This window comes from Vitis vinifera, chromosome 4 (assembly GCF_030704535.1).
Source record: "Vitis vinifera cultivar Pinot Noir 40024 chromosome 4, ASM3070453v1".
NCBI lineage: Eukaryota > Viridiplantae > Streptophyta > Magnoliopsida > Vitales > Vitaceae > Vitis > Vitis vinifera.
In genome coordinates this window covers 1,251,304-1,275,337 of record NC_081808.1, presented here as the reverse complement: position 1 = coordinate 1,275,337, position 24,034 = coordinate 1,251,304, and the positions used below count along the sequence as shown (strand labels likewise).

At 36.2% G+C, this 24,034-nt stretch overlaps 7 protein-coding genes and 1 pseudogene across 7 annotated transcripts; all 8 read left to right on the top strand.

Moving 5' to 3' along the window:
• The first annotated feature begins 1,297 nt into the window (after nt 1–1,297).
• Nucleotides 1,298–5,455, top strand: LOC104879042 (ankyrin repeat-containing protein BDA1). Its single transcript, XM_059736078.1, has 3 exons — nt 1,298–1,682; nt 1,774–3,605; nt 4,981–5,455. Exons 2-3 carry the CDS (start codon nt 2,901–2,903, stop codon nt 5,233–5,235), a joined length of 960 nt encoding a protein of 319 aa, XP_059592061.1. The 5' UTR covers nt 1,298–1,682; nt 1,774–2,900; the 3' UTR covers nt 5,236–5,455.
• Nucleotides 5,456–6,002: 547 nt separating this feature from the next.
• Nucleotides 6,003–6,456, top strand: LOC100257782 (18.8 kDa class II heat shock protein-like; annotated as a pseudogene).
• A 1,109-nt stretch (nt 6,457–7,565) lies between these two features.
• On the top strand, nt 7,566–8,036 carry LOC100252434 (17.1 kDa class II heat shock protein). The gene has a single exon (XM_002279511.1). It carries the CDS (start codon nt 7,566–7,568, stop codon nt 8,034–8,036), a length of 471 nt encoding a protein of 156 aa, XP_002279547.1.
• A 2,610-nt stretch (nt 8,037–10,646) lies between these two features.
• Nucleotides 10,647–11,350, top strand: LOC100257856 (18.8 kDa class II heat shock protein). Its single transcript, XM_002279491.2, has one exon. It carries the CDS (start codon nt 10,657–10,659, stop codon nt 11,134–11,136), a length of 480 nt encoding a protein of 159 aa, XP_002279527.1. The 5' UTR covers nt 10,647–10,656; the 3' UTR covers nt 11,137–11,350.
• A 579-nt stretch (nt 11,351–11,929) lies between these two features.
• LOC100262906 (17.3 kDa class II heat shock protein) lies at nt 11,930–12,904 on the top strand. Its single transcript, XM_002280695.3, has one exon. The coding sequence runs from the start codon at nt 12,201–12,203 to the stop codon at nt 12,675–12,677; it is 477 nt and encodes a 158-aa protein (XP_002280731.1). The 5' UTR covers nt 11,930–12,200; the 3' UTR covers nt 12,678–12,904.
• A 2,663-nt stretch (nt 12,905–15,567) lies between these two features.
• On the top strand, nt 15,568–16,485 carry LOC100268056 (17.3 kDa class II heat shock protein). Its single transcript, XM_002280644.4, has one exon. The coding sequence runs from the start codon at nt 15,748–15,750 to the stop codon at nt 16,213–16,215; it is 468 nt and encodes a 155-aa protein (XP_002280680.1). The 5' UTR covers nt 15,568–15,747; the 3' UTR covers nt 16,216–16,485.
• A 2,536-nt stretch (nt 16,486–19,021) lies between these two features.
• LOC100245734 (17.3 kDa class II heat shock protein) lies at nt 19,022–19,844 on the top strand. Its single transcript, XM_002280611.5, has one exon. It carries the CDS (start codon nt 19,191–19,193, stop codon nt 19,659–19,661), a length of 471 nt encoding a protein of 156 aa, XP_002280647.1. The 5' UTR covers nt 19,022–19,190; the 3' UTR covers nt 19,662–19,844.
• A 1,894-nt stretch (nt 19,845–21,738) lies between these two features.
• LOC100250883 (17.3 kDa class II heat shock protein) lies at nt 21,739–22,711 on the top strand. Its single transcript, XM_002280596.4, has one exon. It carries the CDS (start codon nt 21,919–21,921, stop codon nt 22,387–22,389), a length of 471 nt encoding a protein of 156 aa, XP_002280632.1. The 5' UTR covers nt 21,739–21,918; the 3' UTR covers nt 22,390–22,711.
• The last annotated feature ends 1,323 nt before the right edge of the window (nt 22,712–24,034 follow it).

Sequence of the window (24,034 nt, the reverse complement as noted above, 5' to 3'; positions counted from 1 at the left end):
TGTTGGGGGCCCTATGTTTGACCCCTTTTGGCTGTCAATTATCGTGCTTACTGTATTTTGCTTGAGCTTCGTTTTGCACTCCGATATGCATAGGCTATATTTTGTATTCATTAATTGTGCACTAATCCCGTTTCTTGATAGCGCGTTGCTGTTTGCTGCCCAGGTACGCATTCACTCATTCTGATCACACATTGTACATATTTTGATTCTCACATATGCATGATTTAAGTGAATATCCGTTGACTTTCTCATTGATTGCCACGTCAGTTTCATTGTATTAGTAGAGACCCGACTTTAGGGACTTAGAAGGGTGCTACGGTTTTTACCGTATCTTCCTGATAAGTAACCTGACCCCCGAACCTGATCCGGTTTTTCGTAGACCGCCTTTTCCAAAATAAGGAGTCACACTTAGGGTTTTTCTTTCTTATTTTGTTTACCCTTTTAAAAAATAAAACAAAAATAAGTAGCGACTCCAAGTCATTTTTCTTAATGAAAAATCAATTTTTCAAAATAAAAATTGAGCTCGCCATCGAGTGGGAAACGCATGAGCCGAAATGCGGGGTCCACAATAACTTTATTTAAAAAAAAACATTTAAATTTACAAAAATAATATATTAAAATGATTTAAAATTTTAAAAATAAAAAATAAAAATCTCAAATGGAAATGTATGAAGAAAATACCCCAACTTACCATGAATTGGCCAAATATTGGTTTAGACGAAGAAAATGTGTGTGTGTGTGTTTTTTTTTTTTTTTCATATTGAGATTTAAATTTTTTTAACTTTTATACAAAATAATCAAAATGAATAGAATGAGTTTGAATTATTTAAGAAAAACAATTTATTTAATTTAAAAATGTGTTGGGTAGTGATTTTGAAAAGTATTTTTAATATTTTTAACACTTGAAAATTCTTATTTTTTAAATATTAAAAAAATTAGAAATGCTTCCCAAAATCGATGTTAAACACACACTAAACTTATTTAATTTTTTTCTTTCATTTTAATTTTCTTTCCTATTTCATTTCCCTTAAATTTTGCAAACACAATCTAAATTTTTAAGTCTTATAAAAACTATTATTTAAACAACATTCCATAACAGACTTTACTTTTTGAGCCCTAAATCATTTTCTTCTTAAAATTAAATTGTTAATAAAAAATGCAGAGAAAAAAATAATATAGAATAATCCGTACGCACTAGCACTAACCTAAATCACGTAAAAATAATAATAACGTTAAGCGGTTATATAAACCGCCTTGAATGATTTAAATTTAAAAAAAACGGTTGATCTACCAACGGTGCCTTTACTCTCTCCCCAGGAAATCCATTTCGAGCTTCCATGGCAGCGATTCTGCACTTTTTCTCTATAGAAACCCTAATTTTCCCTCTCGAGAAACACCAATTTTACCTGCATAGCCCATAAGGATATTTGGCATTTAGCTCTTCTTCCTCCATCTCAACTGCTCTCTCTCTCTCTCTCTCTTCGGTTTTTGACTTATTCTGTCTCCGCAAAGCTCTCAGGTTCAGGGGATCTGCAAACTACTTGGAATATTGTGGTTAGAATTTGGTAATGTGCTAATTATTGTACGGTAGTTTTGCAGTTTCTGAAGTGCCACGAATGAAGAGAGGATCTGTTGAAGTGGCTTATACGAAGAAATCAAAGAAGCAATAGCAGTTAATCATGGTTTGTTTTCACAATCCTCCGTTGTTTAAGCAGAAAATGTAGGGAAAAAAATATATATGTAAATTGATCTTTATGCTGTTTTTTATTTCAGACGACCATGATACATAGCCCTATTTTGGGATACCCAACGAAGAAAAGGTCAAGCAGAATCAGAAATTCGGGTTTGTGATGTTCTATGTTCATTCTTCTTTTAGATCCATTTTTGCACAAGTTGTCCTGGTGACCTGAGCATAAAATGATCTTCTTGACTGACTGGCCTGTTCATACTTTCTTCTGATAGTCCTGTCATCTTCTTGACTGATTTGTTGATCTCTTATTGCAAGGGTTAAAAGTACTCTCCCAAAAAAGGACCACTCTGGAATGCCCACTTGCCCTGTAGTTAGAAAATTGAGAGAGCTGACCGTCTGATGAATTAGATTGTTCATCACGAACTGATATCGTGCTTATAATGTGTGGACTTGAATTAGTTCAGAACTTACTGAGTGGAGAAAGAAAAAGACAATGATGGAAGCATGTTTATGAACTTGAAATAGGCCAAAGGTGGGACGAATCAGCTGTATCCAACCACTAGTGGTGGCGCCTTTCTTTTGTTTGTGGGGTTATCTTCTCTAGTGGTAGTGGGTGTCAAGTTGGACTCTACAGTATTACTGATGGATAGAGAATAATTCACAAAGTTGCAGCAATAGATGAACTAAGTTGAGGTATGGAGTACAGATTTTGGTTGGATTATTAAAGATTTAATTTCTTGAAAATCTTTTCCCTACCAATGGAATTATTTAGAAAGCTTACTTTGATTCCTGTGGCAAGGACCCTTCGCAGGTATTGAGAAATAGATGACAATGACCAATATTTGGCTTTGAACTGAAAGAACATTTGCAGAGCATTGGTTATTTTGAAGTGGAGGATGATATATTAATTTGATTGGATGAATACTAGATTTTTCAACAAATTCGTTGAATTGGTTCTTAAATTCACAATTTTTATATATGACTTGATAAATAAATCATATAAGCCGAGCCAGTGATATCGACTTTTGAACAAATTTAGAAGAGGGCTTCTAGATGAAGTGGAATTGATTAAAATAGGACTGTGGATTAAGTTATGATTCCACTGGTCCAAAACGAAGGCCGCGTTTTTTATTCCATTCAAAAACGGAAGAAGATGATGTTAAGACTTTTGAAAACAGCACCGTTTTGATTAAAATGATGTCGTTACTCCATGCCTGAACACCAAAACCTTGTCGTTTCGATTGGCGACAGCAGCTTCCTCAACATGCACAAACCGGAGAAACAGAGAAGCATAGAAGGGGGAGGGACAATGAGGCGGCTGAGTTTGTTGGATGATGAGAAGGAAGAAGAGAGAAAGAGGGAGAAAACAAGAGAGAAGAAGCTTTATGAAGCGGCCATGGGTGGCTCCATTGCTTCACTGCTTGAATTTCTCCATGAAGACCTTTCTTCTGCCTCTGATACGCCTCTCCACATTGCAGCTCTTCTGGGTCGCTCAGATCTCGCCAAAGAACTACTGGGTCGAAGGCCCCAGCTGGCTAAAACTCTGAATTCCCGTGGATCATCGCCTCTACTCGTTGCATGCGCAAAAGGGTACGTGGAAATAGTGAAGGAATTACTATCGTTCATCCCTGATGTGTGCTTTGTGTTGGATTCAGATGGGAGGAGCCCTCTCCATCATACTGCAATCAAGGGCAGAGCCAAGGTTCTGACAGAGTTGGTGCGAGTTAAACCGGAGGCGACTAGGGTGTTGACTGGCAGAGGAGAGACTGGGCTTCACTTGTGTGTGAAGTATAATCGTTTGGAGGCCCTGAAGGTTTTGGTAGAGTCCATGGATAGAGAAGACGGGATTATGAATTGGAAGGATGATGATGGCAACACTGTTCTGCATCTTGCAGTGGCAAAGAAGCAAATTGAGGTATGACCCCTCTTTTCTTTTAGCATGAAAACCCTAAATGTGCTGGAATTCACCATACATTGTCCAGTAATTTACTTAGAGAAATGTGTTGGTTCTGAGATTGTTATATGAAATATTTAGGAGACAGAGTACTAGGATGTTACAAGCCAGATCAATAAACCAAAATGAAGCTCCATTGTTGTGATTTAACCCCTTTTAACCTTTAGGAACAAGCTTTGTAGTTGTTAGCCTGATTGCAGATAGGCCTTTTTGCGTAGTGGGTTGGTGTTTTGCTCTGTTTCAAGTTTGCCCCTTTCAGGACTTGAATCAGGATGTGCCATTAGCTCTGCCTGTAAGGCCGAGAGAAATGGTGGAATAAATGTTGCTTTTCTTTCTCATTTGGGGTCAAATGTAAAGGATGTGGCTATCCATTGAATACCTTTCTTAATATGCCTTGGAACCTTTTAACATTGACTCCATGTTTAAGACTCAGCCAAATGATCCTACCACCTGAATGACATTTACCTTGTGTCCACTGCTGGGAGATGTCTCAAATTCCTAATTGGAATATATTTCCTTTTTCAAAATGAATATTAAATAGAATATTTTCTAAGAATATGATTAGATTTTTTATAAAATAAGGAAAGCTGGTAGGAATATCTCTATAAATATTTTAGGTGATAAAGGGAAAAGGTTATAAGAGAGATGAACTTATATAAGAACTCTATATGGAGAATAGAAAAGTGAAAAGAGCGTGAGACACCCGGTGGAGCAAGAGGACTTACCAAAGTTTAGATGTGATGGACAATGAGAGATACATGGTAGAATAAAAAGGTTCATAATTCAAGTTGGAGATATAAAGAGTGAGGAAATGTGAGATGTTTTGGGATGATTAGTTGTATTCATTTCTGTCGTTTGTAATATACTAATACTCTCCACTATATAGTGGAATGTTCTCTTTCATCCGTGAAGGTAGGCATATTTGATCGAAATATGTTAAAACCTTGTATACTTTTGTGTGTAGATTGCTTTATTTTTGTGTTTTTCCTTTAGTATGTTTGTATTAAAGCTTCTTCATGCACAACATCATCTGCCTTTCCTGGTTTCTTTTGATTGCTTCAGGGCAATAACCAGACAAACCAAGTAACATTTATCACAGCAACAGAACCCAGCAAAAAATCTTCAAATTAGGATTGGGCATCTCTTGTTCAAAACACTTGAGACCAGAACTCTCCTTTCAAATGTCTCATTTGTTTTCTGGTCACAACATGAACTCATACTATTAGACATAGAATAGAGAAGTGAGATATATGTTCTAGACTTCTAGTGATTAGATATTCCGATCATCCGCTTGGTTCCATTTCTGAGAAGAATGCTGCTTGCAAATTTTGTGCAGGTCATAAAATTTTTGCTCTCTAGCACTGGGATTGAAGTCAATGCCCAAAATGCAAATGGAATCACAGCACTGGATGCTCTATATCAAAGTCCAAGAGATTTAAGAGACAGAGACATCAAAGAGTCCCTTCAATGTGCCGGAGCCTCAAGAAAGAAAAACTCACCATCAATAAGATCTGATAGCGATATAGTTGAGGTGTTTCCAACCACACAGCTATCCAAGATGGAGAAGATAGTTCCAAAGAGCCTGTTGTGAAGCATGAACACATCGACTGGTTAGGCAGAAAGCGAAGTGCATTAATGGTTGTGACATCGCTAATTGCTACTGTGTCCTTTGAACTTGGAATAACCCCACCAGGAGGTGTTTGGGAAGATGATTCAGACCAACACCAAGCAGGAAGGTCAGCGATGGCTGATAAACGTCCAGACGAATATGGGCAATTCATGATTTTAAACACAATATCTTTCCTCGCATCTCTCAATCAAATGACGTTATTTTATATGACCTAAATAATTTTTTACGTCAGTTTTTTTATTTAGATTTTCCTAAAGCTCATTAAAATTATGAAAATTTAACTCTTACGTAACCAACTTCCACAAAATTCAACTCATTTTGTTCACCAATAATTTTATCAATTTAGTCAATTAATTCCTTACACGTGTTAATTAAAAACACTCTTTTTTATTATGAAAAATTTTAAAAATGAAAAAAAAAAAAAAAAAAAAAAAAAACCCATACTAAAGGCAATCCAACAAACCTTCGAGTGTGCACCTGTCATTCGCAACAGGCTCATGGCTGCAGTGATTCCCTCATGGCAGTCAGTCCAGTTTCATTCCTCAAGCCACGTTGATGACACAAACTGCAGCCACCCACTACGTTTCATGCATAAAAGGCCAACACCCACCAATTTCCAAATCAGAAACAAGACCGTTGCCCCAGACCCTTTCCGGCTCATTAATCCAAATACAAAGCCTCCACCACAAGCTAAATCCAAATATACAGGGCACAAGAAGAAGAAGAAGATGGATTTGGATTCATCAATGCAGGCGGCCCTCCAAGACATGCTAGACATGTACAAAGAGCCGGAGCCGGACGCCAAATCAAGAACCTACGTGAGAGATAGGAAAGCCATGGTCGCAACCCAAGCGGACGTGAAGGAGTACTCAAATTCATACGTGTTCTTAGTGGACATGCCGGGGCTCAAAAATCAAGGTCCACATTGAGGATGAGAACGTGCTGGTGGTGCAAGGGGAGAGGAAGAAGGACATGAAAGAGTTGGTCAAGTATCTGAAAATGGAGAGGAGGATTGGTAAGTTTCTCAAGATCGAGCTTTGTGCTGCCGGTCAATGCAAATACTGAAGCCATATCAGCGGTTTATAAGAATGGTGTGCTTATCGTCACTGTTGAGAAGAACCCTCCGCCAGAGACCAAGAAAGCCAAGAAGATTGAAGTCCGAATTGGCTGAGAAAGATCCAACCTGCAGCGAACATGTTACTTCTATATATATATATATATATATATATATATGATATAGCGGGTTTTGTATATATGGTGGTAAGTTTGTGTGTCTGTTACCCTTTTGGTTGCTTTTCGGAGTGGGATACTCTACCTGGTATCCATGTGTAAAATGACGAATAAATTAAGTTGAGTTTGTGTAAAATGAGAAAGAAAAAATTACTCAAATTTTGCTGTTAAATGGCAGTAAATTGATATCTGATTAAGAAGTTTAATTAGTTCCGGTTTAATAACTGTTTTCAAAAACAGGAATCAGTTTTTGAGAATAAAAAAAACATATTTTGAGAATAAATAAATAAAAATTACTAAAAAAAACACATTTCACAATCAAAAAATAGTTTTATAATATTTTTAAAAGGTATCATGCTTTCAAAATTATTTTTAAAAATAGTTATATAAATATAAAAAATGATTAAAAATAATGCATTCCATGTAAAAGTTATAGAATTGGTTATAAGAATTGTTTTTAAAAATTATTTTCTAAAATTATTTATAAAAAAAAAAAGCACTTTTTAAACTTAAATTATAGCCTTAAACTTCTGCAAATGAAGCTACATTGGATCTCTCAAAGAGTCAGAGAGATACAAATGGATGGAGAAATAAACCAGAGGGGTAAATTTGTCCAAATCTAGTCAAATTTTAACAAAATCAATGAAAGAATTATTGACCCAGCTGTGCAAATAACCCAAAAGATGATTTAACATTTTACCCTTAACCCTTGTATTAAAAAAAGTGTTTGATGAAGATAATTTGTGTTGTTAAAATATGAAGGTGGATCACAGTGTCTGCCTAGCTGTCATTATCTCGCCACGTGGATCACAGGCTCTCTACCAGCCCTCCACGTTTCAGCCATAAAAGACCAAAGCCGCCACGTTACAAGCCTACAATCTGCGAATCCATTTGCAAAATAAATAATTTTTTATATATTTATTATAAAATTTTAACAATACCTCTACATGAGACCCATCAGTCATCTTCGCCGCGAGCACAAACCCACACTGCAGCACCGCTGATATATAAAACTACCACAAGCCCAGTTAATTCAAAGACCGGAGCAGCTGAAGAACGAGATGGATTTAAGGACAACGGAGATCGAATCGAAAATGGTCGCAGTCCGGTTTGACACGGCGGAGATGTCGGAAGAACCCGAGAAGCAGCGACAACCATCAAGAACCCACGTTCGCGACGGCAAATCCATGAACAAAACGCTGGCGGACGTGAAAGAGTACCCACACGCCTACGTCTTCATAGTGGACATGCCGGGGCTCACGTCGGATCAGATACAGATAGGGATTGAAGGAGAGAAGGCGATGGTGGTGAGCGGAGAGAGGAAGCTGGACAAGGAAGACAGGGAGCTTGTGAGGGTTCTGAGAATGGAGAGGAAGCGTGGGAAGTTGATGAAGAAGTTTGAGTTGGCGAAGAATGCTAATATTGATGCTATAACGGCGGCGTACCAGGATGGTGTGCTGAGTGTGACTGTTGGGAAGAAACCTTTGCTGAAGCCTAAGAAGATTAGGAATATTCCGGTTAGGGTTGGTTGATATAGTTTGCATCGATCTTGGGCTGTTTGTTGGTGTCTTTGTTCTTATAGTTTAATTATGAGTTTATGTTTTGGTCTGTTGTTTTATCTCCATATGTGAATGTGATGTTTTCTACGTACCTTAGTTTTTCAGAGAATCATAAGTGTAATGTTCCTTTGAGTCGCTTATTCTGTAGTTCCAATCCCTCGGTACTTCAATGTTTTTCAATTCATCGACTTATTCAAGTGTAACTTCAGAAAGAAGTGGAGGCTACGACCGGAACTCTGTTTTCGATAATAGTTTTTAAAAATTAAAAATGTCTATATTTTCGAAATAACTTTTATCCATAAAACTTTATTTTTAATCATACTTGATGTTGATGTTGGGGAAAGAGGTAAGGTTTTAGCGGTTTTGTTTGGTTCCAAAAATATCAAGAAAAGAAAAAATTAATTAAAATTTTATTTATTTTTAAATTATATAATCTTTATATAAAACAGTTAAAAAGTAAAATAAGTTTTAAGCATTATATAGGAATAATATATTGACTTTTAACTTTATTTTTTCTCTTTATTTTCTTTCTGGCCTTTTTTTTCTTTTATATTTTTTGGGAATCAAACATAAGTTAAAGAGAATGTTTGGGATGTTTTTTATTAAAGTAATTTTATTTTGTTTTATTTATCACAATTGATTATAGAAGAATCATATTAGAGTGATTTTTGAAGGATTATTCAAAGTGATTTTCTTAAAGTTATGTTTGATACGTTTAAAAAAAATGATTCTCTCACATTTGGTTGTACTATAAAAAATACCAAAGAATCGTTCAAGTCTACTTCATTAAGAGAAACTGAATACATATATAAGACGTAAACCTTCTTTTATTATCTAAGGTAGGATATCACATTAATCCTTATAAATCCTATTAAATTAATATGAGACCACTCAATCCATTATATATGAAATTTTCCCCTATTTTATATAAGATATTACATTAACTCTATGCACATACCTCAATATAGAAGACACAATATCTGTAATATATCCTATAGGATTGTGAAATCACTTAAATAGACAAATACCCTTTAAAGGGTCAAATACATACAATTACATAAGGGTGGAGAATTAATTTTAATATTATTTATAAATTTTGATTTTGATACTAATTATAATTACTCACTCTCAATTATATGAATATTATTCCCATACCCAGACGATATGGACTATCACGTAAGTATAATTTTATCGTTTCAAATAATTAAATAGTGGTCTATTAGATCTTGGAAAGCAATTATTTAAGAAAAGGTCCTAAAGTGGTCTTTTACCAAGTTTGTGGTGGGTTCTCTCGGCTATACACATAGATATATATATAAATAAAGTGATCACAACAATTCCCTTTAATAGTGTTTATTAAGATGGCGGTGGGTTACACTTGGTAAGTCTCTCTGCAGCTTCATCGTTGGAGAAGACATTTGATTCCAAGATCAGTGAGATGTTTACATTTTTAAACAAAAGAAAATGAGAGGATAGAAGAATAGGGATAAGATGCAAGAATTCCGATCTTCGGGCCTAGCTTCTTGTCCTTTAGGTTCTCGGGTTCTCCTCCCTAGTGAGAGTGTCTCTTTATTTCTCTTTCAGACATTTGGGTGCATGCCTCTTAGGCTCTTATAAGATGCAAGAATTCCGGTCTTCGAGCCTTGTTGTCCTTTAGGTTCTCGGGTTCTCCACCCTACTCTTGTGAGAGTGTCTCTTTATTTCTCCTTCAGGCATTTGGGTGCCTCTTATAAGGTGCAAGAATTCCGGTCTTCGAGCCTTGTTGTCCTTTAGGTTCACGGGTTCTCCTCCCTACTCTTGTGAGAGTGTCTCGTTTATTTCTCCTTCAGGCATTTGGATGCCTCTTCAAAGCTCCAAGTGTGAATTTGTTTGTTAGAAAACTTATGACATGTAGGATCTCCTTTTTCCAAACGATTTATATAAAATATTAAAGACTTGTTTGATAGTTTGTTTTGCTAAAAAGATTGAAAGTTTTTCTTAGAATTACCATCAAATAAATATGGGTTGAATTTTCGAGTAGTGGGCATGTATCTATCTTATGTCGACACTGTTCTGCCAATCCTCTTAATCTTTTTATCACTGAGTTTCATGTGAAGAGATTCCACTTGTAACCTTTCATAAATCAAATTCTAGTAGGAAATTCTCTACCCTGAATGCAAACAAACAGAACCCCATGGCCGCCAATCTGTCATTCCCTCAAGCCACTTGGATTCTACAGAGCTTACCTGTCATTCCCTTTAGCCACGTGGAAAACAGACCCTCCAGTTACCTTCCACGTTTCATACAGGAAAAACCAATCGCCACCGCGGACAAAGAGCCACCATACTTGGGAAGAAACCTACAAGAGCCGCCGACTTCACTGCTAGGCTGCCAGCTACTTTTGGCCCAAAAAAATCACCCTGACCAGGATCAATCCCTCACCAAGAACCCATCAAATATTCAACAAGTTCAACCGCTCTTGATCATCCATTTGTCCTTCACTCTCGACCCGAAAATCCATGGGTAGCTTTAGCCAAAAGCTAAACCCCACCCACCACTCACACCCATATATAAACACCATCACAGACCAAGAAGAAAGAAAGAAAGAAAGAAGATGGATTTGACTAACATAGGTTTTGATCCCTCAATGCTGATGGCTCTCCAGGACATGCTAGACATGTACGAGGAGCCGGTGCCGCACGCCACATCAAGAACCTACGTGAGAGATGGGAAGGCCATGGCGGCAACCCAAGCGGACGTCAAGGAGTACCCAAATGCATACGTGTTCTTGGTGGACATGCCGGGGCTCAAGGCCTATAAAATCAAGGTCCACATTGAGGACGAGAACGTGCTGGTGGTCTACGGAGAGAGGAAGCAGGACAAGGATGAAAAGGATAAGAAAGAAATGGTGAAGTACCTGAAGATCGAGAGGAGGTTTGGTAAGTTTCTAAAGAGGTTTGTGTTGGCTAAAAATGTAGACATGGATACCATATCCGCCATCTACCAGGATGGTGTGCTGACCGTTACTGTGGAGAAGAAGTATCTGCCGGAGACCAAGCCATGCAAGAGGATTGAGGTCCGAGTTGGCAAATAACCACATGTACTTCATCATCTCATATGTAGACATGGCTTCAAGCTCTGCGTGCGCTTTTCCTTTTTGGGTTTGTTTTAAGGCCGTTGGATCCCCTTTTTCTTAGAAGTTTGTTTTGATGCGGTTGGGGTCTGGTTGTCCCTTTGGACTTTGGAGTATGTATAATATCACTGTAAGATATCATAAATAAATAAATAAATAAAATAAAGTTGGAGTATGTATAATCTCACCGTCTCACTTGAAATTAGTACGTACCCAAGTTGACCATATTGTTATTGTCGATTTCTCTAGGTTAGTACTTTAACATGGTATCTAAATTTTATTTTATGGGAGACAAGATCATAATTATAGCTCTAGCTGATTTGTCTTGTATGAGGGGAAAAAAAAAATGTTAGTGTTAGCTTTTAGTATAAGAAAGGAGATAAAAACAATACTATATATTGTAATAGTTGTAAAATTTACCTAACATAACATATTATGAGTTTTAGGCATTGATTTTTAGTTTGGAAATGTTTTTATTGATATTGTTTTTACTCATTATACTTTCCATTCTATGTCTCAGCCTACGTACATACAAACATTTTCTTCCTCTAATTTAGACTTGTGATTTCAATGCTAAGATGGGGTATAGATTTCCAAGGAACCAAACGCTAGTTTGGAATTGAGATTTTTCTTTTAACAGGGAAGAATTATAGATGTCAAGGTAGCCAAACAGCCCCCATAACTGACCAGTTGTCATTCTATATGATTGCCAAGTGACTCGCACACGCCTCAGGAACCCACCACGTTGCAGCCATAAAAAAACAAGACCCACCGAGTTGTTCCGAAAGTGTAGCTACGATCACAGCCGTTCACTTTCAGTTCCTTCAGAATCAATACCGAAAGCCAATTCAAAGTCCTAATTTCACTGGTTTTAACGTCCCCGATCGTCCTTTAATCTTACCCCAACCATAACCCAGCAGTAACCCTAGTCATCCCCCTTAAACCCCAGTGCTATATAAAACCCCACAAAAAACCATGTACCCCATAAGAAGAGAAAGGAGGAGGAGGAAAAGAAGAGGAGGAAGATGGATTGGAGGATAATGGGTTTGGATTCATCAATGCTGTCTGCCCTCCATGACATGATAGACATGTACGAGGAGCCGAAGACGCAGCAACCATCGAGAGCCTACGTGCGCGACCACAAAGCCATGAACGCGACGCAAGCAGACGTGAAAGAGTACCCAAACTCGTACGTCTTCCTGGTGGACATGCCGGGTCTGAAGCCGGACCAGATCAAGGTCCAGATCGAGGAACCCAACATGCTGGTGGTGTTTGGAGAGAGGAAGCATGAGAAGGAAAAGGACGAGAAAGAGGGCGTGAAGTTCCTGAGAATGGAGAGGCGACTTGGGAAGTTCCTCAAGACCTTTATGCTGCCGGAGAATGCAAATCCCGAAGCCATATCGGCTGTTTATCAGGACGGCGTGCTCACTGTGACTGTTGAGAAGAAGCCACTGCCAGAGCCGAAGAAAGCCAAGAGCATTGAGGTCAAAGTTGGTGGATAAGTTATGTGGGTTACAAGGGTTTATATATAAAATATATGATATGGTATGGTAATATAAGTGTATGAGGGTGACCATGTCGAAGTTTCTCTAGTTGAGAACTTGGCTGTGTGCTACCTTTTTGTCTGGCTTTGTTTCAAGTGATCCATGGATATGGTGGATATGGTGGATCTGGTATCTATGTAAATTAATGTGGAAAATAGTGAATAAATATGAGTTTTATGTGTGCAGAGACTTATGTACGGTGGTGGTGGTGTGGGCTATGTTGTTTTAGGTTTCATTTGTTTTGTTTTATATCCACAACTGCTATTAGAGTCTGTTTGAGTGAAGCTTTCTTCATTCAGGCTTCCTTCCAACTAGTCAATGACCTGCAAGCACTCAAGACTGTAGCAACGGGATGCTGCGGCCCGCGTGTGTGAGGACCATTAGCCCAAGAGGCAAGTATTTTGGGAATATGGGAATAGGTTTCTTCTATATTCTTTCTGCAAGGGATTTTACAATTAAAGGCTTCCTATAAAAGACTATTCGGTTTCCTGTTAACAGGTCACGCCAACATTCCCACTCAAGTTGATAAGTTGTGCGTAGGTATCTCTAATGCCCCATTTGTTGAGTGAGTTGTAGAAGTTTTTGTTGGACATTGCTTTCATGAGTATGTCCGTCAGTTGTAGAAGTTTTTGAATTCTAAATTTCCACGAGTTGTAGAAGTTTTTGAATTCTAAATTTCCATGCAGCTTGTTTCATGTTTCATTTCCTATGTTTTCTTACATTCTTTCTTACTTAATAATGGTCATTTATCATTTTTTAAACTCATGATCTTTCCTCATGGTCTATAAATCTTGATTTGCTTATTTTTTTCATTTAATCATTTTTTAATTTTTCAAAATCTAAAATGATTCAATTTGCATCATTTTCTTTTCTTTAATACAAGATAAATCTTTAAAATACAAGTTAAATTCATGGTTAAGGACTTAATATCAATTTAGGTCAAATTGGGTGATTTGAGTATGTTCTTCGGTATGTAAATCATATCGAATATGTGTCATTAAAGCACATATTTTGACTCCAATCAGTATCATGTCCAATAATCTCCTTGGCGAGAATATCCTGAAGAAAACAAAATGTATGATAAATTAATACCGATTGAGATCTGTAATAACTTTACTTATAGACATCAATTTGTTTGATAGGGAAGAGACAAGTAGAGTGTGAGATAGCGAGAGAGATGATGATATAGTCATTGTTCCAACCATGTAACCGGATATGTGACCCCATTAGCAATTGCAATACATGTTCTTCTTGGTTGAGTGAAATGGGAGAAATCATTGGAGTCAAATGTCATGTGGTCTGTAGTCCCAGAATCAATAATCCAAACACCATCATCACGCGGAGTAGAGCTAAGAAGTAGATGCCCACAATTACCTTGATTGTGTGGAAGCGTGGGATCATTTGGTAACTCTATTTGGGGGAGGAAAGATAATTGAGGTTTAGCATTAGCCATAGCAGCGCAACCCGTGCTTTCAGCAATAGCAGCACTTTCACGCTTTTTCCATGCCTGAAAATCATTCTACCAATCTGGATACCCGATTAGTTTGAAGCAAGCTTCGCGGGTATGTTTGGTGCTCCCACAGTGAGTACATTTTCCATCATCAGATTGGGCCTTAGGCTTAGAAGGTGGGTTCGACTTTCCACCAGTATTGAATCCTTTAAACGTCATAACAACACCAGGGATAGGATCTGCACCAGAAGTCATTACAGCCTGTTTTGATATCTTCTCTTCGAACATGAGCATAGGCCTATTCAATCGTAGGAAATGGTTGTAATTGCGGCACATCAGTCCGAACCTTATCCTGTCGGTCATCCAATCCGTCGAGGAAGATGTAAACTCTATCTTCCTATAGGATTGAATTATAGCAACACATTTCATTGGGTTAAGACGACGAAAATCAATTTCGCGCCACAAGTCTTGAAGATCATTATAATATTTTTCAATGGGTCCGCCAGCTTGTCTCATGACGCCGGAGATCATACACTTGAGACGTATCAGTCCCATCTAAATAAGTTATAGCAATAGAATCCCGTACCTGTTTTTTTTGTTGAGAAGCGAATGAAGTTACCTATCAAGGTAGAATCCATAGAGTTGATCATCCATCCCTCGACAATTGATGTATCCCAACTTGTCTTTGTCAGAGATATACATCTCAACAACCTGAGACCATAAGACATAGTTGGAGCCATCCAATTTAATGCCGATTGGGGCAGCGGGAGAATATGATGGGTGGGATGAGGTATGGGCTTTGTTCAAAGCTTCTGTCATCTTGGTTGTTTAGTCCTCAAGAATGGACTTAGTCAAGTCAGTGGATTCCGTCATGGAGTCCAAGCAATCAGTAATTTTTTCTGGTCAATGGGTGGGTGGAGCAGAGATCCTAGGATCGTGCTCTGATATCATGTTGAAATGGTTTTCTTCTATATTCTTTCTGCGGAACCGAGTCCAAAGATACATAGATACAGAGAGAAAGTTTAGGGAGCTATTCTAGGCTATACATTGTCTAAGGCTAAAATCATGGAAGACCCTTTTTATTTCATATTTTTGTGTGGAATATACTTTTTATCTTCTATATACCAATCTTGTTCTACATTTAATGGCTTTCATATCTCTGATTAGTGGGCAAGCCCAAATGGGCCTTAGTATTTGTGCAATTGCACGGACGGCCCATGAATTTTCTTTTTTTTATCTTGCCAATTCAAAGTCAAGTCCGTTCAATAGGGAAAGAATCCTTAACAAACGTCTAGAAGAGGGAAGCCATGTTTGTTTCTTACCGTGGATCCTGTAGAAGGGCATTTTAGTCATTTAAAACTCTGTCAAATTCTGGAAGCATGTGGAAAAAGCGAAGAGAACCACCTGGAACCCTCCATGTCTCAATTATCCATTTCCATCTCTCTCCAGAAACTTCCCGTCTGCCTTCTCTCCTAAACCCCATCACCCATAAAACCCCACTGCAACCTCCCATTTCTTCACACAGCGAAAGAAGCAGCTTAGAGATTCTACTCATCAATCATCGTCTGAAAATCCAATATGGACTTGAGAATCATGGGCTTCGATTCTCCACTCTCAACCCTCCAACACATGCTCGACGGCGTCGATGACGCTGATAAGCCCGTCAGCGCTCCAACCCGCACCTACGTTCGCGACGCCAAGGCCATGGCTGCGACGCCGGCCGACGTCAAGGAGTACCCCAATTCCTATGTCTTCATCATCGACATGCCGGGGCTGAAGTCCGGCGACATCAAGGTGCAGGTGGAGGACGACAATGTGCTGGTGATCAGCGGAGAAAGGAAGCGGGAGGAGGAGAAGGAAGGCGCCAAGTACGTGAGAATGGAGAGGAGGGTGGGGAAGTTTATGAGGAAGTTTGTGTTGCCGGAAAATGCGAATACTGATAAGATCTCTGCGGTTTGTCAAGATGGTGTGTTGACCGTCACCGTTGAGAAGCTGCCACCGCCGGAGCCGAAGAAGCCCAAGACCATTGAGGTGAAGGTTGCTTGAGATCTTTGGGGTTTGGAAATTTGAGGTCATGGATGTGACGAGCTTGTGTTTATATCTTCTTGGATTTTGCGTGATTTTGGGTTGTGTTTGGGTTCGGTGTATATGAGGGTGTGTTGGTTTTTGGGATCTTGTACCCGATGTCTCCCAAGTCAGTATGTAGTCTTCAATCTTCATCTCTACGAGTGAAACCTTTTCCCTTATTTTTAGTGTGCCATTTTCATTACCTCAAATTTAAGGTGCCATATATATTAAGGTTTTATGTTGGGATTAGATTTTGGATTTGCTAACCGAATTGGGTCACGATTACATATGCTTGAATTTGTTTTTGTTTTGAAGATATATTTAAAAAAAAATTAAAATATAAAAAAATAAAAACAAAAATGTTTTTATTAAAATAACCAAAATAGCATGGTTTTAAAAACCGGACTAGACCGGTTGGACCGTCGGTCGGTCACCGTTCCGGTTCGGTCCGGTCATTAGACCGGATGGAGACCGAATCGGGATTGGACCGCTTGAACTGGCGGTCCAACCGGTGAACCAGACGAACCGGCCGGTTCTGAGGAAAAAAACCGGTTCAAATGATTTTAATTTTTTTTTTTGGTTTTTCAAATGCTCATTTTCAATCTCCATATTCCAATTTCCAAAATGAATGAAAACATGAATTTTATATTTATTAGTATGCAAAAATCTTCATGAATATTCAAACATTGACATGTTATGTTTTTATTTTGAGTAATTATTTTAGTGTTGTGGACCTATGGTTGATATTTGTATTATTTGTTATGGACAATGTGTTAAGTTAATAACTCTTTGATAATTTGGTTATTATAGGATAGTAATGGTTTGATTATTTGATAATGTTGAGTTTATTGATATTATGAATGTATAACATCTTATATTGTTTTATAAATATCATATATGATAATTGATGACTTCTACAGGTAAAAAATTTTGTGACAAAACTCAAGTTACTCAATAAACAAAATAGATGTTGTCAAAATTTACATAGAATTTATTAATGTTTTAATTTTTTATATTATATAAAATAATAAAATATATATTTATGACGTCACCGGTTCGATAGCGGTTCGACCGACGGTCCAACTAGTGAACCATGTACCGATAACTTTTTTTATTCAATAATCAATCCGATTTTTAAAACATTGCAAAATAGCCTTAAAATATTTCAAATATTCACAAAGTTGTTTGCAACTATATTTTCCGACATAATTTCTTTCTATGTTTAGTATTACAAGTTTGAATTACTATGAATTTTTTTCCTTTTATTTTTTTGGGTTTTCAGCATTTTTCACTTCTAAAATATTTTTTAAATTATTTCTAAGTAATAATTTTTTATTAAAATTTGTAAAGTTGAAATTAACTATAAATTTACCTTAAATATCCTTTTGCTAACAAATAAGTTTTGGAAAAAAGGAAGAAAAAAGACATGTGAAAGATTATAAAAAGAAGGATATTTTAGAAATCTTGAAAATTTGTAGGTGGGTGTGTTTATAAGATTATAATATATAGGTAAATTAATTTAATAATTTAAATTAAGTCATTAATTAAATTAAGTATAGTATATTTGGTAAAATAATTTAATATTATGATTTAAAATAAAAGATAATTTTAATTTATTTTTACATCTATATTTTTATTTTATTTTTTTATCGATGTTTTATTTTAATTATTATTGATGGTAATAAATATATTAATTTGATAATTTAGAATAAATTTTAAGTTAATTTTATTAAATAATTTTAATATTTAAAATATTGATTAAATAATAAATTTTAAATTAATAATTTAAATATAATTTAATTGAAAATCAATTCAAACATTCTAGATTTGTTTTGTTAGGTGATTATCTAATTTGAGAACAATTTTTTATTTTTTTATTTTTTGGGGAATGTTATAGAGATTTTAATTGTTTTGTTGTTCTTATCGGTTACCCACGGGTGAAAACTTCTACACGGGAGACGGATACTGTAAAAGGGTATCGGTGAAAAAATTTAGATTGCTGTCTTAATTACAGCAACAACATTCAAGGCGTCCACATAACGGGATTTTGCAGCCATAGAGACAGAAGGGCACTTTAGTCAATTTGACTTTTTCCGTTTTAACTTGTAAGAAGGTCCATAAAACTTCCGGAAGCTAGAGCTTTGATCCAAAATAGTGCGTTTTAAAAAAAAATTCCAAAAAATAAAGTTGTTTTGAAAATAATGCTCGATCTAATGCGTCTGTGCCACATAAGCTGTCATATCATAAAATCGTAGTTGGTAACTATGATTTTATTTTTCTAAAGTGGTTAGAAATTGTAGTTACCAATAACGGTTTTAACTTTAAGTTTAAAGTCGTAATTGGTGACTACGGCTTTGACTTTTTTTTAAGATGGTCAAAGTCGTAGTCACCAACTGCGGTTTTAACTTTATATATATTTATATATAACTTTAATTTTTTTAATAAAAATATTATATTATTTTGATTTTAAATATACTTATTTCATTATTTTAAAAATAATAATATACGAAATTAAATAATTGATATTTTTAATTTGATATAAAAATATATTTTTAAATTTTATTAAAACAATAGGCACTATATTTAAACTTAAAGTTAAAACTGTGGTTGGTAACTATGGTTTCTAACCACTTTAGAAAAATAAAACCGTAGTCACCAACTACGGTTTTATGACATGGCAGTTTATGTGACACAAGACGCATCAGATCGGACATTATTTTCAAAACAACTTTATTTTTTGAAATTTTTTTTAAAACACACTATTTTGAGTCAAAGCTCCGGAAGCTACCAGTGTTGCTCTTCTCTCTTCTTCCAGAAACTCCTCTGCTTCCAAACCCAAACCCACCACCTATAAGAACCACACCACCGGCATGAATTCCTCATAAGAAAATCAATTCCAACATTTTCATTTACAAATCTTAGCAGATCTCAGAGACTAATCGCTGAAAAGCAAAATGGATTTGAGGGTCATGGGTTTTGATTCTCCACTCTTCTCAACCCTCCAACACATGCTCGACGCCGGCGACGATTCCGACAAGTCTCTCAACGCTCCCACCCGCACCTACGTCCGGGACGCCAAGGCCATGGCGGCGACGCCGGCTGACGTCAAGGAGTACCCGAATTCCTACACCTTCATCGTCGACATGCCGGGGCTGAGGTCCGGCGACATCAAGGTTCAGGTGGAGGACGGCAATGTGCTGGTGATCAGCGGAGAGAGGAAGCGGGAGGAGGAGAAGGAAGGTGCCAAGTACGTAAGAATGGAGAGGAGAGTGGGGAAGTTTATGAGGAAGTTCGTGTTGCCGGAGAATGCGAATACTGATAAGATCTCTGCTGTATGTCAAGATGGGGTGTTGACCGTCACCGTTGAGAAGCTGCCACCGCCGGAGCCCAAGAAGCCCAAGACCATTGAGGTCAAAATTGCTTGAAATGTAGGGGGTTTTGGGAGGGTTTTTCTGGGTTTTTAATAGTAAATAATGCCACAGGGGCCTTTGTTTGGGTTTGATCTTGGGTCAATGGCTTGGGGTGATGAAGATACTGATCTCTTCATTACAGTATAATGTGTAGTTTTGATTTTTCAGTACCGTCAATGAAGTCTGCCTTTTCTCTTCCTTGCCTCGTTTTCATTTTTCCTGGAAAATTTTTAAGATTTAACGGCAATTAAAAAGCCATAGTAAGGTGTGGTATTTCCTCTGGTTGACAACTTCACTACAAGTCTTTTTTAAATTGGGAAGATTAGATTTTGGGTAGGGAATTTGATAATCTAAATTTGTAATTTAGATTGGGAGAGTGACACCATATTTGTCTCAGGGAAGAGTTGTTCTCTTTGAAAATGATCAAATGTAATGACTGGTATTAGAATAATGAAGTTACAAAGCTGAAAAGTTATTAAAGACTTTAAATAAATTTAAGCAATATTATCATCAATGATGTACTTCTATTTAATCCTTCTACACCTTGTTCAATCCAAACAAAATGTACCCAACTTGACTTGCATAGCAGGAAGAGTGTAAATGTGAAAAGTATTTTTTGCTTGTCGACATAGGAAAGAGATGAACATCTTTAATGGGTTTATTAACCTTCCTTAGCCCAATGGGCTTGTGAAGAGGTGTGGGTGAGTCTTGCGCGCCCATTGGGGCCAAACCCATTTGAGTGGGGCTTCGATCCCCACATGCATCTTGCGTGGAAGGCCCTTTGCGTACGTGTGCGATGATCTATGCTACTTTTTTTTTTTTATCTTATTTTATTAGTCATAAAAGCATATCACTCATCACTCTCTAAATATGAATACGAATTTTTCATGAACCTGAGTTGTACACGTCTCGCTTACAAAGTGCACTCAATGACTATTGAATCCTGAAGGTGGACCACTAGTACCTAAGTGTACCAAGTTCGTCTTCGAGGAGAGTTGATCTATTTTAAGGACAATGTTTGTTACACCTCAACCTATAAATTTTTCTTACTATTCATTACGTTATTTATTTGTGTGCTTTGGACTAGTCCTTTTTTTCATACCCTTAAACCAACAATTTATAAGGGGCAAATTATCCATACTCATAATTGATTAGTCTATTATTATTAATGTACGATTTAGAAATAAAGAGCAAATTTTTTTAAATTGTTGATGCTTAGATATGTTTAACTTTTAAATTTTAAAAGATAAAACACAAGTTGGATTGAAGTGAATCTAAGTTCAAAAACTCTATTATATGATTAATAAAAATTCTTATATTTATTTAACTAACTTTATTATAAGAACAATATTAAAATGATATTTGGTAAAACTTATTACTTATTATTTAATTATTTAAGTTGATTTTAAGTTAAATTATACTTAAATTATTAGTCTTAAAACTTATTACTTAATTCTCATTTCAAATATTAAGGTTGTTTAATAAAATTAACTGAAAATTTATTGTAAATCATCAAATTGATATGATTATTTTCATAAATTATAATGAGGACAAAGTAGTTTAAGTAACAATGGAAATCATGAAGTAGTAAAATAGATTATGAGAATAATTCGGATAAATGATGGTAAATAAAAATAAAAATATAGATTTAAGAATAAGTTAATTATTTTTATTTAAAAATTAATTTTTATTTTTATTTTTAGTGATATCATTAAGTTATTTTACCAAACATACTTAATTTACTTAATAACTTAAATTAAATTATTAATTCACTTTAAATTATTAAGTTGGTTTTTTAAACATTTCCTAAAAAATGATTTTATTTAAAAAATTTATTTTAACTTTTACTATAATAATACCTTTTAAAATTATGTCTTTTTTTTTCTTCTAAAATCAAAATAAAAATTTACACCAAGCATTGATCAAAACCATAGCTTGTTGATAATAATATGATAAAAGATTTGTGAACTACTGTGTAAGTAGAAATGGAACTTCTTTCAAAAGGTAATTTTTTATGAACAAATAAGGGGTACTTTAGTCATTTAGGAGAAACTTCCACAAACTTCTGGTTCTGGAACCGTTGGAGCAGAGCCAACAAAGACAAACCCCCAATTCTCCTCTTCTTGTTCTTTCCAGAACCTTCCTCTGTTTCCCAACTCGTCTTCTATAAAATCCACATCACTGCCTCCGATTTCTTCCAACATTCAAGCACTTCTACATTCGCAATTGCAGTTGTTCACAATCTCACACCAACAAATCTCTGACACCCAACATGGATTCGAGGATGATGGGCTTCGATTCTCCACTCTTCTCTGCCCTCCAACACATGCTAGACGCCACCGATGACTCCGACAAGTCCGTCAGCGCCCCCACTCGCACCTACGTCCGCGACGCCAAGGCCATGGCGGCGACGCCTGCTGACGTCAAGGAGTACCCGAATTCCTACACCTTCATCGTCGACATGCCGGGGCTGAAGTCCGGCGACATCAAGGTTCAGGTGGAGGACGACAATGTGCTGGTGATCAGCGGAGAGAGGAAGCGCGAGGAAGAGAAGGAAGGCGTCAAGTACGTGAGAATGGAGAGGAGGGTAGGCAAGTTTATGAGGAAGTTTGCGTTGCCGGAGAATGCGAATACTGATAAGATCTCCGCGGTTTGTCAAGATGGAGTACTGACCGTCACCGTTGAGAAGCTACCACCGCCGGAGCCCAAGAAGCCCAAGACCATTGAGGTCAAGATCGCTTAAATCTCCGTGATTCTGAGTGGGTAATTGCAGATAAGCTGATCTAATTGGGATTTCTGTGAATTTGGTCTGGGTATGATATTGGGTCATTGGCTTCTACATAGAAGCTGATGATTTCTTTATAAATATTGTAGTTTTGAGTATGAATGAAAGCCTTTCTGCTCTGTTTTTCTTCTTCTTTGGTGTATCTCTCTTCAGGTTGGAAGCTTCATTGTATGCGTAGAGAAGATGGGAAAACTGATCTTCCTAAGAAGTATTACCCTGAAATTATAAGGTTTTTGTAAGATTTAAGAGTGATTGAACAAAAGTTTTATTTTAACTATTACCATAACGTTTGTGTGTAATATACTTTTATGTTCTACCTTCTTGGATAAGACTAGTCTGCTTCTGGCTTTAGCCTTTAGTGGGTTTCATGTCCCAAATTAATGGACAAGCCCAAACAACCCTTAGAGTTTGTCCAAATAGCCATTTTTTTGGGGCTCACCCATCTTTGGAACTGTTCAAAGTTAAGTCCATTTTGTGGGGAAAGAATTATTATATATCTAGGCAAAGGTAAAATAAGAATGGAATGCATCGATTTATCTTGAACATTATTTGTTATGTACCCAACATGACAAATAATATATTAAGTTTGGGCTAGTTTTTAAAAAAAGACTGATATTTATATGAAAAATCAAAGTCTTTTAATAAGAGATAGCATGTAAATATGTCTATGACAAGAAATGCAATGTTATTTTTTAAATATATAAAATGATATTGTAAAATGTCTAAAATCTCATGTCAATGATTCCTTTTGGATTTGACATTTAAGATTTGAATATCTTAATTTTGATAAATTAAAATTGTTAGAACAAAAAAAATATGAGAATTGCTTTCCAAAAATGAATGAATAATGTGAAGGATGCTTATTTGAGAAACATGCTGTAAAAATAATTTTCAAAAGAAGCATGTATAAGAATAAAAAGTCTCTAAAACTTATTTATTCGGATGTATGTGATCCGATTCATTCAAACTTTTTTTTTTGTAAGAATAAATATTTTTTGTTTTTCATTCATGATTTTAGTATAAAATTTTGGATGTATTTTTTAAAGGAAAAAATTGAAGTATTTTGTGCTTTTAATAAATTTAAAACACTTATTGAAAAGGAAAGTGATCATAATAACCAAAGAAATCTAATAGAAGAGATGAATTCACATTAAAAGAATTTTAAAAATATTATGAAAATCGTAGGATGCATTGACCTTTAATGGTTTCATATTCCCCAAAACAAAATGATTTTTTTTTTTTTATAAGAAAACAAGATATGCATTAGAAAAATGTTAAAAGCCACAGAGTATACAAGGCAGTTAAAGCCTAAAAAAGGACTACCTCCCTTTAAGTGGATGCTACCCACTCCAAAAAGTCTATAAGGGAGAGAGACTCCTCGCCTAAATACACTTTGGCCTAGCTCCATAAGTTACAAACAAAAAAATTCTTTAATTTCTGGATATTCAACACCCCCCCCTAAAAGCTAACATATTCCTCTCATTCCAAACCGTCCAAAAGATACACAACAGTATGAATTTCCAAACATTTTTCTTTTTCTTCCCTACAAATGGGCCCCTCCAGGTAGTTAAGACCTCCTTTACAGTTTTTGGGAAGACCCATT

Coding starts and splice junctions, on each gene's coding strand:
- LOC104879042 (XM_059736078.1), top strand. CDS start 2,901: ATGCCTGAACACCAAAACCTTGTCGTTTCGATTGGCGACAGCAGCTTC. Junction 3,606..4,980: donor TGGCAAAGAAGCAAATTGAG/GTATGACCCCTC, acceptor AATTTTGTGCAG/GTCATAAAATTTTTGCTCTC.
- LOC100250883 (XM_002280596.4), top strand. CDS start 21,919: ATGGATTCGAGGATGATGGGCTTCGATTCTCCACTCTTCTCTGCCCTC.
- LOC100257856 (XM_002279491.2), top strand. CDS start 10,657: ATGGATTTGACTAACATAGGTTTTGATCCCTCAATGCTGATGGCTCTC.
- LOC100262906 (XM_002280695.3), top strand. CDS start 12,201: ATGGATTGGAGGATAATGGGTTTGGATTCATCAATGCTGTCTGCCCTC.
- LOC100268056 (XM_002280644.4), top strand. CDS start 15,748: ATGGACTTGAGAATCATGGGCTTCGATTCTCCACTCTCAACCCTCCAA.
- LOC100252434 (XM_002279511.1), top strand. CDS start 7,566: ATGGATTTAAGGACAACGGAGATCGAATCGAAAATGGTCGCAGTCCGG.
- LOC100245734 (XM_002280611.5), top strand. CDS start 19,191: ATGGATTTGAGGGTCATGGGTTTTGATTCTCCACTCTTCTCAACCCTC.